This window comes from Ischnura elegans, chromosome 6 (assembly GCF_921293095.1).
Source record: "Ischnura elegans chromosome 6, ioIscEleg1.1, whole genome shotgun sequence".
NCBI classification, from domain to species: domain Eukaryota; kingdom Metazoa; phylum Arthropoda; class Insecta; order Odonata; family Coenagrionidae; genus Ischnura; species Ischnura elegans.
In genome coordinates this window covers 41311212-41323898 of record NC_060251.1, presented here as the reverse complement: position 1 = coordinate 41323898, position 12687 = coordinate 41311212, and the positions used below count along the sequence as shown (strand labels likewise).

The following is a 12687-nucleotide window of genomic DNA, read 5'->3' as shown; positions in this document are numbered from 1 at the left end:
ATCTAATAGGGCGAGATGCTGTCGGGGGGAATGTGTCCCATTTGACGTGGAATGGGGCTCGCGGATCTGGGGGAGGGAGAGGCTTTCTCTGACAGCGTCGCCGACTGCCGCGGACAGGGCTGGGTGGGGCGCGGAGAGGGGTTGATGGAGGGAGGCCGCGGTGGGGTTGGACTAGGAGGGGGGGCGAGGGGTTATAATAGTGAGGTGCAGCCCAGTCAGCCGCCGGTGTATCTTTTGGTGGAGAGTGTTGTAGTGCTGCTTATAAGGGCGAGGGAAAAGTCGGTTCGTTCATCGACGGAGCATCGCTTCAAACTCACCCCTCTGCGGAGACTTCAACGATCGAAGCTGACCAACATGAGGGTGAGTTCAACGCCTGCATATACAAAAAAATCCCCCAAATAGGAATCTTCATAACTGTGTGATTCGGAACAAATATCTAATTCCGATTTTTCATGCAAAAAGGTATTAATTTCATAAATTTTCCATATTTCTTTACAAAAATACAAAAAAGAAAACCTGCGATACCAAAGAACATTTAGTTACAAGCGAACTTTTAACCATAAATTCCCTTAAGTTATTGATGTAATTCATAATGCAGCCGTTTGATGCTTCTGAGAAGCCATTTCCGCTTCTCTTACTCATTATAACTGACAACGTAAAAACTGTAAATTTGATTACATCATAATTTGATCGAACTCAAGCATTTTTGAGTTCGATCAAACAAACAAACAAACGAACTCAATTCAGACCAAGATTATATTTTTCTCCGCATAGTAGAATTTTTTTCCAGATTGAATACCACAAAATTATATTTCCTCAAATATATCTACCAGTAGTGCCAATAGAGTAAGCAAATATTTATTGGTGTTATCCAGCAACTTTCGCTTTACAGCAGATTTGAATTCACTCAGAGAGCCAACTTTCAATGAATTTCGGAGGAGAAGAAAATCAAATTTATTCCGTTTCTCCTGTTTCTCGGTGGAACACCCTCTAGTTGACGCGTTACTCCCTAAGTATAATAATGATTTCCCAAGGAATACATTGTTTGCAACTCAACACTATCCTTTGAATGTCTCGTGATATAAAGTGTACTCTTGTCAACGTTAATAGAATTTCAAATATTCTAAAAAAATTACACCTAGGAATATACTGAGATAAAATTTTCATATTTGCAATAGAGGTGAACGTCGAAAAAGGTATACTCCATATATCCTGGAAACACGCTAATACTTAAATTCTAAACAGTAAATACGTCAGAAAAATACGAATCGACCGGGAATGATGAATTCTCTTAGTTCTAATTTTTTTTATAAAAATATTATTTATGGGTGGCATTCGTCGATGCAAAATAAATAAGGAACGTAGCATTTAGATTAGGGAGGATATGACTCTTTAAACTTGCTCTTTACTCAACTGTTTCATCCTACTTAAACGTAATTTCCGTAAGCATAGAGTTTTTTATTCTATATATAACGATTTTTTATTTCTAAGGAGAAGCTCCTATATCACCCTTTTCTCGTCACTTTTCCTTTACAATATTCACTAATCCTCATATAAAGTTTCAACGCCTTGCCTAGCATTAACAAGGGAGTTCAGTGAAATTTTCAGATTTGGAATAAAAAAATTACAAAGTTTTGACCATATTAATACGCAAAAATATAAATATAAAAGGCGGAAATACGGAAGCTAAAAGTTTTAACACAGCGAGGAAAGATTTAAATTCTTGACGATTCCCATTATAGTTTCTTCCTTTATCTTTTGCTCATTATCTCGTCTCCCATTTCCGAAAATTAATTTTCATTTTACCACGACGGATGGTAGAAGCCAACGACAGCCTATATTACCTAAAAATTGGATGTTGAATACAGCTTGGAACACTAATCCAAGTATGAAGACAAAATAGAAAAATTCTGAGGGAACTGGTAATTCAGTCTTAAATCCGGATATTCGGGGAGGAAAATTCGGAAATATACCCGCGTAATGCACAGTACTGGGAACAAGTGAGCCTTATAAAAACTAAGTCCCGTCGTTATACGGAACACTGTTAATTCAGTGGCAATAGTTAATCCGTCTTCATACAATATCTTGTAAAAATGATAATCACTGATGAGTATTTCTAAGATATGTTAAGTACTTTACAGGAACGAGTTTCGTCACCATAAAGCTATTGCCGCGTCTCTTCTGCTAATAACGTTCCTTTATGGCTCTAAAGCACACTACTCATCATGCCCGATATATACCTACACTGATATATACATAGACAATGAGCATAAGGGAACTTTTAATGTATTCACTAACTCATTTTAAACTGTGTGGTATTACATTTTTCGGTTTCTTGGTTGGATAACTATTACTAATACCACATCTTTTTTTAAGACCCGGGTTTCGATGAATAATCGTCATCAATAGGCGTAAAAAAATAAAAATGCACGCAAAAATAATTTAAAGAATAACATTTTTTTAAATTTAGATTAAAACAGTTTAATTTTCACTTCAAATATATTAACCATCATTTACGTCTGATATTAATGATTATTCACAGAACCGGGCTATTAAAAAAGAAGTTATATAAGTTGGGGATCGAGTTGGTGTGGTGTCTAGAGCGTTGGCTTCCCACCCTGTGGGCTCGGGTTCGAATCCCGGCCGTGACAGAGATTTTTCAGAAACTGTCAGAGCCCTGCTTGAATATTGTATGGAGGACATTTCAAGTGCAACACTTCGTCCGTCGGATGGGACGCTAAGCCGTAGTCCTCTCGGCGCCTATAATTTAGAGCAGGCTAATGCCGACGCCGGGTTTCTCTCCACCCTTCCTTCCCTACCCTTCCCTCATGGCGCAAATGATCTCAGCTGTCGGTCACCTCCTCCAAGTACCATATCGCGGTATAATTAATATTTATCCAATTTAGAACCCTATTGGCTTCTTCTTATTCAAATCTATTGGCGAATGTAGATTGAGAGACATCGCCCAATGATGGCTAATTTTCCTATTGAAACATTCCCTCACATTGAAAGTGTAGTCGCGTCATTTTCTTCATAATGAAACCTTTTATCAATTTTAGATTGTAGATAGAGACACATTGCCCTTTGATGCTTAATTTTACTATTGAAATATTCCCTCACACCAACAGCAGTTGGCGCTAAAATTCATAGCGTCTTCATTCAGTGGCGCAGCGAGGGGAGGTTTCGGGGGATAAAACGCCCCCCCAGAGCTCAGACAATTTTTAAAGTTTAATCTATTTTATTTAATTGGATTCGTATTACCCATAGAATAGAGTGAAGATTAATAAAATATCCCTCAGAAGGCCGTAAAACTAGTCATTTTGAACCATTTATCTTTAAAAAATTTCCGTCGGAGGGCCCTTGTACCTCCCGCTTACCCTGGCAGGTATGCCATTCCCCCAGGCCCCCCAGTATTAGTTGCCCCTGAAACCCCCCCCTAGTCTTAATTTCTAGCTACGCCCCTGGCTTCATTAGCCAGCCGAGAAACCTTTCCATCTAAAGCCTGAATCATATGATCATTTTATCCGTCATTTCCAAGTGAACACTATCGCGATCACTGGAGTGATCACTTGCAAAATGATCGTCGCCGGCAATTGTTTTTCGCGATCGCGATGAGGATTCCCATCGCTATTTTTCATCACTCGTCCGGTCGCTTTTTCCGTCGCGAAAACCGTCCCTAAAACCCCATATCAGCCAATCAGATAGCATGACCGTATGGTGTGATTGCAGTGCAGCGTTTGATAATTGTGGTAACGATATAGATAAACAAACACGATATATATTTTCGTGATGCGGGTCCTATGACAACGACCTGTGATATCGGAAATGATGCGAAAAGCGACGGCGGGAGTGACCGTGTGATTCAGAAAAATGATCACTAGAGCGATCGCTTTTCGGGAAAAGCGATCGCGATAGTGATCATTTTCGCGACGGAAAAAAAAAAAAAAAAAAAAAAAAAAAAAAAATGATCATGTGATTTTGGGTTTATGTCGAGGGTAGATTGAGACACATCGCCCTTTGATGTCTAATTTTCCTACTGAAATATATCCTCATACCAACAGCAATTGGCGCTGATATTCGTAGCGGCGTCATTGGCCGTTGCGTCTGCACAGAGGTATGTGCCCGCACCGGCTCAATACAAAGTCCGAGACGAGAGCGCCGACGACCGACGCTCCCACGGGGTGGCGGCGGTCCATCACGGATCTCCATACCACCCAACGACGGCTGCGGCGACCCAGCAGGCAGAGGACCACGGCTTCGTGAACCCCATTGACTTCTCGGGACTCCTGAGGGAGTCTCTGGTCGGGGCCGAGGCGATTTCGTCTCCAGCCTTCGGCGCGGGTGCCGCTAGGCCACTCCATCTTGTCCAGGAGCCTTCGTCGCCCTTCCAGTCGTCCGGTCGCCTCTTCCCGGTGTTCGGCGCCGAGCAGGACAAGGCCGCGACCGAGGACGACAGGGGATTCGTGGATCCAAACCACAGTTTCCAGTCTTTCTTCGATGGAGCACCTCACGGGGGATTTCAGGTAATGGTCTCCTTCATAGTAAATACTCCGACGCCGGGATTTTAATGATTGTCACTTATCAATTCCTTTACCATGTTAAATTTACTTGTAGCAATGTTACCTATAATAGGAGATGTCTTATTCATGCATCTGTATTCATTCATCATTATTCATCTTTTACAATCAAAGATGAATAAGACATCCTTTACGATATATAAGCCAACGGTTTGAACATAAAATATGTTAAATAATGCCGACGGAATTTTAATGATTGCCTCATATCAATTCCTTTACCATATCAAATTTACTTAATTATCGTGACATAAACTTAGAATCAGAAGTCTTCCCCCGAAAAATTATTTTGCCTAATTTTCCAATTTTCAATAAGTTTATTCGTCCCTTTTGCGGAGAGCTCCTTCATTGGAATTGCACAAAGTAGCAGGAATAGCAGCACCACAAGTCACGGCTGACTTTTACGAGTGACTCTCCTCGGCGATTGCAATCAGAGTTGGGAATCGCCGTTACTGATGGGTAGCAGTCACAGGTGACGAAGTGACTGGGAAATCACAGTTCCGCTCATCAATACTCAAGATCGATTCACAAATAAACTTTGTTGTGTTTCTAATAAAAACTCTACCGGTTTTGACCTTTTCGGGTCATAATCAAGAGTAAATGAAGATATGCATTACATTTTCTTAAGGCCGTTTTACACGGTACACGGAATTGCGCCATCTGACGTACGTGCGAAGGCGCAATCAAAATTGCGTCGTGTAAAGCGGTGAATTGCTAGAACACATGCGAGAATGCGTGGATGCGAGACGGCAAAATAGCCCCAGTTCTAATTTCGTTCATGCATTCGCGCAATGCTACGCCATTTTAGAAATTAGTGCAGCTATAACCTGCGCAATTCCGTGCCCCGTGTAAAACGGCCCTTACACCTCCTTATATTGACCTGAAAAGGTCGAAACCGGAAGAGGTTTTTTTATAAATAATGTGTGGAATATAACAAAGTTCATTTTTGTATCCATAATTTATCCATCATCTTTTATAATAAATACTCTTCTTTGTTTGCGCCAAATACCGGATTATTTTACAGTCACTACTAAAATTAAACGCTGTGATCGCGATAGCTCGAATATAATACTATGGACAGATTCAAAAACAAACTTTGTTATATTTAACAAAGTATTTATAAAAAAAACTCTAACGGTTTCGACCTTTTCAGGTATTTGTGAAGATGTAAAAGAAGACGTACATTACATTGTCTTACCCCTCTTAATAATGACCTGAAAAGGTCGAAACCGGTAGTTTTTTTTATAAATACTGTGTGGAATATAACAAAGCTTATTTCTGTATCTATCATATCAACATTCCACGAAGCGAACTCGCAAACTATTGATTTCATGTAACGCTCAAGTATATACTCGACGTTTTTGACTCTTTTCCTGGTCACCCGACAATTGTTTACTTTTCAGTATACACGGAAAAATTCATAGTTAAGCGTTATGAGGTCTTTGAATCTTCATATTACAATTTTAACTTGCTTGCCAAAATGTGTATTCAACTCTAATAATTCTTATATTTATCGCAATTTGCTTTATCAAAACTCTATGAATAAGTATTTCGGAAGAATGAGTGAATGGTTCGTTTACACTCTTCATTCCGATTTAGTTTCTTCTTTGGTCGTGCAATTTTTCTATACCTAAATAAATCTATATTTATCGTTTATTCTACCCCTATTAGCGAGTAAAAACGATGGCCTTTTTAAGTCGCATCAATCCCGCTAAATCGTTTGGATTTTGTTTTATTTCTTGAATAATTTCTAGCTTAAAACTTAGGCTATCACCTTGAAATTTTAATGGCATATAGACTAGACCCTTGACTACACTTCCCTGTATCTCAGATATAAATATTTAACAATGCCGACACACCGCCATAATATGTTGACAAGGGCCTCCTTTAGATACTCTGAAAATTTCAAGATGATAGCGTTTTAAGTAAAAAGTGACGTAATGCGGTCTCTTAATAAGTTCACCCATTATTTAATGACGTCACGCGCTCTTTCCGAGTGGGTCATTAATCCATACCAACCACTACCTTCCTCGCATCATCATCGCGTGGTTTGCAGTTGTTTAGACTCTCGTGATCGAATCATTCCCTCAACGAGCGGTTCCCAATTGCCGACCTGGTACTCTAATGACATCGCCAAATCATAAAAGCAGGGCGGCAACTTCCGCGTTTTGATGGAGTTCATGAATGAGGAAAATTTTTTGAGCGTATTTAACTTATCTTTCCTTTCCTTCTACCGAATTATTCTGAAAAATTACGTTTCCGTAGTGAGTTAACAATACGAATCATCGATAATCCATGACAGTTACTAACACATACTAGATTATAGGGTTTATTAAAAAAAAAAACTTTCGTGAAAATAAAAATGACACCAAATGAAAAATTAGCTGCACAGGTCTGTGGCCCTAAAAATAACTAAACCATACTTGACGTCAGCTATCTCTATTCTGTGAACTAAAGGCCAACTTCTGTACTTACTGAATTAAAATTGAATGAAGGAGTTCCTTCGCTATCAACGCTATCTTGATACCCTGTCTGGGGCTAAGTTTTATTGCCATCTCGTTATTTTTCATCCCTTAATATGCTCTTCCAATGATTCACAATTTGAGTTAACAAAACAAGGCAGATAAGCGCTGTAGCCAATTAATACGATACTCCACTCAAAGAATTCAAGCTAATTTGAGATCGGTCAACTCTCACGCTATTGTTTTGCTGATTTACCTATATTTCGCGGCAATTGTTTCATGAACGCCATAATTGAAGAATATTTAATTTTCCATTCAAGCAGATGCGATGCGTCAAGATTGTACTATAGGTCACTAAAGCTTGTTTTTATCGATTAAATGTTGAACACAGTGCATCAGTAAAGCGAAATCTTTGGGCATATTTCAAAGCATGAATATACTACTCGTATTTTCTAATATCAAATGGGAAAGTCGAATAAAAGGTAAAGTAACGTAAAGGTAAAGGTAAAGAAAGGTAAAAGGTAAAAAAACGAAAAAAAAAATTGCTAATCGGCTTTATTCCGAGCATTGGGAAATAGACCGTTCATTCCAGCTACTTATAAATGCCACGAATGTCAAGAACGTATTCATTCTATTCGGTATTAGAATTCAAAACTGACTTCTCATGACATCATATACTCTTACAAGTTAAACCTTTCCATTATTCGCCAACTATAGTTTCGGATATCAAAATTATGGTACGCCAAATGATCACCAGCATAGGCTGTTCTATCAAAATTACATTTTTATATAGGTATTCTGACGATTGAGGTACGTTCACCGGAAAATTTTTTCCAGCCTGTACCCATCCTTAAATTGAATTTCCCGCTGGGACTCAAAACAAGGGTGTCACTTTCCTTATGAGTTCACAATTAGACCCAATATCCCTTTTCAATAGTATTTAGAAATACTTTTCTCCTCTTATCCTTCCCCGCCTGCCTAGAAGCACAAATTGGTCATACCGTAACTTAAGGCGCTCATTTACCTAAAGTCCTACTTTGAAAAAGATCTACTACTTGACTCGATCCATACCTACCTGAAATAACAAATAAACAAATTTGTACTTCATTATAATAATTAATGAACAAATGGGAAACACTTTAATTTCTACGACAGAAATTCTAAGAATTATTTATCCTTCAGCCATTGAAAATGATACATCGTCATGGTGTAAATTCATCATACTATTTCCCACAAAATTTAAATATGACCGATCTAGGTCTCCACAATGTACAACTATTTTCAAATTATAGAGTTAAAACCTAAATCTGCATCTTCGGAAATAGCGGAAATTCTGAGTTTAACTCATTTAAGCTAGATTAACTTCACACAGTCACTCTTGGCACCATTATGTAACTCATTACGAATGAAAATTTCATTAAAAAAATCATTTCATGCATCTTCGCCCTAACAGATTAAGGACTTCTTGACCGCCCACGCTTCGAGTCAAAAAGAGGTCGAGGACAGGGTCCACGCCGCAGCTGACGGCGCTGATGAATACGACAGCAGGGAATTGGAAGAGGGAAGCAGGAGGGTGAATGGAGACAGGAGAGGCCCGGGCGAGAGGAGGGGTCCAGGCGAGAGGAGAGGATCCGGAGGAAGGCGAGGGCCCGAAGAAGCCAGGAGGGCGGCCGCGACCGAACACCACGTGTACCACGACGAGGACGAAGCCGAAGAGGACGACGAGTCCGCCGACGGAGAGAGGGTGACCAAACCACAGCAGAACAGGGGCCGTTCCGGACACTACGCCGGAAGCGGTTCGGCTTACAAACCCCAGGAGTACTACTACGGACCCAGTCAGTATGAGAACTCTGGCCCACAGCAGTTCGGCCCATCCCATGGCCCCTATTCATCAGCAGCCTCCTCACGCAAAGAGGCCGAGAAGCCCGCTAGCGACCCGTACTACGGCCCGGACTACAGCAAACTGATCTCGGAGGAAGAGGCCGCAGCCCCCGCAGAAGAAGGAGCTGGTTCGGCACCAAAGACCGCCGCAACCAAGAAGAACTGCAAGAAGATCTCCAAGAAGGTCAGCGCCGCTGACGTCGGCAAGGGACGCTTCCGCAGGGCTGCCAAACCCGCCATGACCTGCTACGTCTGCGAAGACCCCTCCAACGGCGGCAGCTACGAATCGTGCGCCTACGGTTCCAATCCGAAGGACAAGTCCTATTTCGTTTCCAGGGCGTTCTCCTCCAAGGGAAAGAACCCCGCGAGCAGCAAGTACAGGAGCAGGAGGTACCTGCCCGACGAGAGATACGGCGACGCCTACGCCAGTGGGACCAGCAACGAGGAAAACAAGGAAGACGCTCCGGAGTACGAGAGTTCCGAGACCAGCGGGATTGACTCCGAAAAAATAGCGTACGAGGCCGTCCCGGGAGATTCTTACGACGAAAACTTCAAGCGACTCTTCCCTGAGTTCAACTACAGAGAGGCTTCGGCTTCCTCTCCTTCTGTTCTGTCATCCTCTGCTGCCTCTTCCGTCGATGAAGCGGAAGAGGAGGAGGAAGAAGAGGGACCTGGAACCAAGAAGGCAGAGGCCAGCGAGGACGACAAGGCAACCGACTACAGTTACAAAGGACCCAGCCAGGAGTTCCAGCTCGACCAGGCCCAGAAGCAGCACCTCGAGAAGCTGGTCGGCGAGTTCAGCCAGAAAGACCGCACGTCTTGCAAGAAGGTCATGAGGGACAAGATGACTTGCTTCCAGTGCGTGGACGACAAGGGTATGCAACACGAGGAATGCATGTTCGTGGCCAAGTCCGATCCGAAAGGGAGACATCTCGCCTACCACGAGCTGAAGGAGTACAGGTTAGTCCCGGACGAGGGGGAAGCCCTCGGCGGGGCTTCCAGAAGGGTCAGTCTCCTCAGCCAGCCCCTGGCTGGGCATTCTGACGCGCTGGGAGTCGCGTCCGAACATTCCACGACGGTCAACCTCTTCCCACACCCACTGGTGACGGATTCGGACGGTTCCTACACCTCCTTGGTCAGGGCTCAAAGGGTTCCGGCACCCTCTTACGCGGCCAGCGAGAGCCGCAGTAAAGTCGAATCCGTAGGAGAAGGTGGTAGGAGGAGGAGGAAGGAGAATAGGGAAAGGAGGAGAGGCGAGGAAAGAAGGGAAAATGATGGGGAGTCTGTCGAGGCAGAGGAGGAAGATGAAGGGGATAAGGTGAGGGCGGCCACAGCCGAGGAGGAAGCCATAGCCGACGGAGTGTACGCAGACGAGACCGTCCAAACTTTCGATCCGGTTAGGAAAATTCACCTGCCAAAGTATATGCTTAAGAGGTCAGAACACGAGTCGGTGTTCGAGGAGTTCGTTAAGAGCAGCAGGGAAGCCGCTGACTAAGATCATTAGATATGTTGGACAAGTGAATACACCGTATAAGTCAAAAGATTTTACGCCAGATTGTTACTCACTTCACGAGGTGGATACTTTCAGGATAAATGGCGAAAAGTAACTTTCTGTTGCTATACGGTATTTTCCCCATGGAAAATAAACAAAAATTGGATAAAGAAAATACTAAAATCACAGTTAAGCAACAATTTTACGGAAAAGAGATTTTTAATGAACACTCACCAAATGATGAGGTATAATGGTACGGTAATTTGGATTTTTTTACTGAAAAAAATACGTACAATGCTCACAAATCCAAGGATTTAAGTTATTACAAGATATTTTGCTGTAATTGTTGATGGAACGAAGTAAACTACAATTTTTGTTCTCTTTTCCTCTATAGTCGATGTAAGAGCAACCTATCAATGTAATAGTACTGACCATGGCACAAAAACCAGGCAGGACTTTGTCCTCTTCCAAGTCGCACAAAATGAGCATATTGGAAATCTATTAAGCTAACTGGTCCAAATATTTTATCATTAAAAGACTGATGCTTTAATTTGCACGTAACGTAATGTTGGTTACAATAAATTGATGCATTTTAATGCGTAAAAATGTGATTCGTGTTATTATCCTTGTATTACATGACTCCAGGTGGAGAGTAATTTTTTATCGTCAACGCAGGTGAGGCACCTCACAGATCAAAATATAAATGCACTTTTATTAGAATAATAGGTAAATATTAATGCTTCACTGACAAGCTTATCAGAATTCATCCAGCACTAACAGATTCCTCGATAGGAAGAAGCATTTATCATAGGCCAAAAATGCATAATATTCATGAATCTACACAATAAAAAATACTACATTTATTCGCAGTTATAGAATTTGGCCTAATTTATGAGAAGAGAACACTAAGCATTATGCAATTATTTTAATAAATAACCTTACAGGGTCATTTATACTCGAATCGAGAGGCTATCCCTGCATGCACCTAGTAGCCACGCAGAGTATATTTTTAGAATTGCTCCTCCACATTAACCTTTGTAAAAATCCATCACATACAAACATTTGAATCGTTGGTTGAATGGTTTTTGTACAACCAATGATTCTATCTATCCGATTGTCAAACGTGAATAGAATTATGCAGATACTTGTTTCCATGACAAGCAGAAATGATTGATATTACCTTCATCTTCATGGGATCCTTAAAGTACGAATTTCTTGGCAGCTTAAGCATGTGCTGCAATGGAAATTTGTAGAAAGCTAGATTTCCTGTAGTTATCACCGTAGCTATCCTTATCTCATAGCCACGATCCTTTTGACTGCATCCAGCTACCTTAGAGTCACCAAATTCTCACTGCTTCTAGTGCGGAAAGAATTGATAGAGCAATCCCATAGCACTCTGTAGCAGCTTCTAGAAACCCTTGCTTGATTTTCGCCTCTATAATGTACATATTTTGCTCTTTCAGATAAAAAAAACTACAAATGCAGAGCATCAGAGTCGGATCGTGGTGGTAAATGTGTGACCGGTTGTATGCCTTTTCCAATGGTAGCTTTCAAAAACGGTGGGTAACTCGAAACAAACCCATTCAAGAACCGTAAAAAAGTAAATTTATCAGGAAATTTTTGTTATCAATTTGTTAGGCTTTTCCAGCATCATTTAATGACTCAGAAAAGATTATCGATTCTAAAATTCATATCCATAAGAGATAACGATTGAGTTGTTTAGCAATGTTCACGTAACGTTTCAATCAGTGACACAGTAAATATTCAATAACTGGAAATCTAGCTTTCAAGGATCCACCTGCACTTGCAGGCAACAAAAGGTAAATGTCTGTACTTATTTATTTCCTCAAATATGGCACTTCTGATATATTGTGGAGATAGGAGTTCAACCTTCCACAGCACGGTTGACATCGGAGATGTTTAGGTGGCTTATCTGTTTTTACGATGTAAAATACAGGTTGTTGATTGTTGTTCAAAAATATTGTTAAAATATAAAAATTATAAATTTAAAAATTGTTTTATTTGAATGAAAACCTGAGCCAAAATCTCTTGAATTTTTATGTACTTTCACTTTACAAAACGTTTTTTAGAGAATAAACCGACGAAAATGACTTGTTTGCAAAGCTAAAACGTTTGTTAAAGCATTAGATTTCCAGCGCAATGACATAATTTACGGATAAATAAGCATTTATGTCATTGAAACCTGTATTAACTAGATTTTTACACCCGATGCCTTTCTTGAGGGCTGAGGACCACACTAAGATGAATTATTTGAGTA

The 12687-nt window shown here is 41.0% G+C and overlaps 1 protein-coding gene across 2 annotated transcripts; it reads left to right on the top strand.

The window, feature by feature from the left end:
• The first annotated feature begins 237 nt into the window (after positions 1-237).
• On the top strand, positions 238-12385 carry LOC124160279. 2 transcript variants are annotated; one of them, XM_046536106.1, is made up of 4 exons: positions 238-360; positions 4062-4523; positions 8490-9877; positions 11873-12385. In XM_046536106.1, exons 1-4 carry the CDS (start codon positions 355-357, stop codon positions 11874-11876), a joined length of 1860 nt encoding a protein of 619 aa, XP_046392062.1. In that variant the 5' UTR covers positions 238-354; the 3' UTR covers positions 11877-12385. The 2 variants fall into 2 exon arrangements, with proteins under 2 accessions (XP_046392062.1, XP_046392061.1); XM_046536105.1 differs by lacking the exon at positions 11873-12385 and having other exon boundaries at positions 8490-10486.
• Positions 12386-12687: the final 302 nt, after the last annotated feature.

Bases quoted from the DNA above. Each gene is read 5' to 3' on its own strand.
- LOC124160279 (XM_046536105.1), top strand. The intron at 4,524-8,489 runs GTAATGGTCTCC...TCGCCCTAACAG, and splicing joins CACCTCACGGGGGATTTCAG to ATTAAGGACTTCTTGACCGC.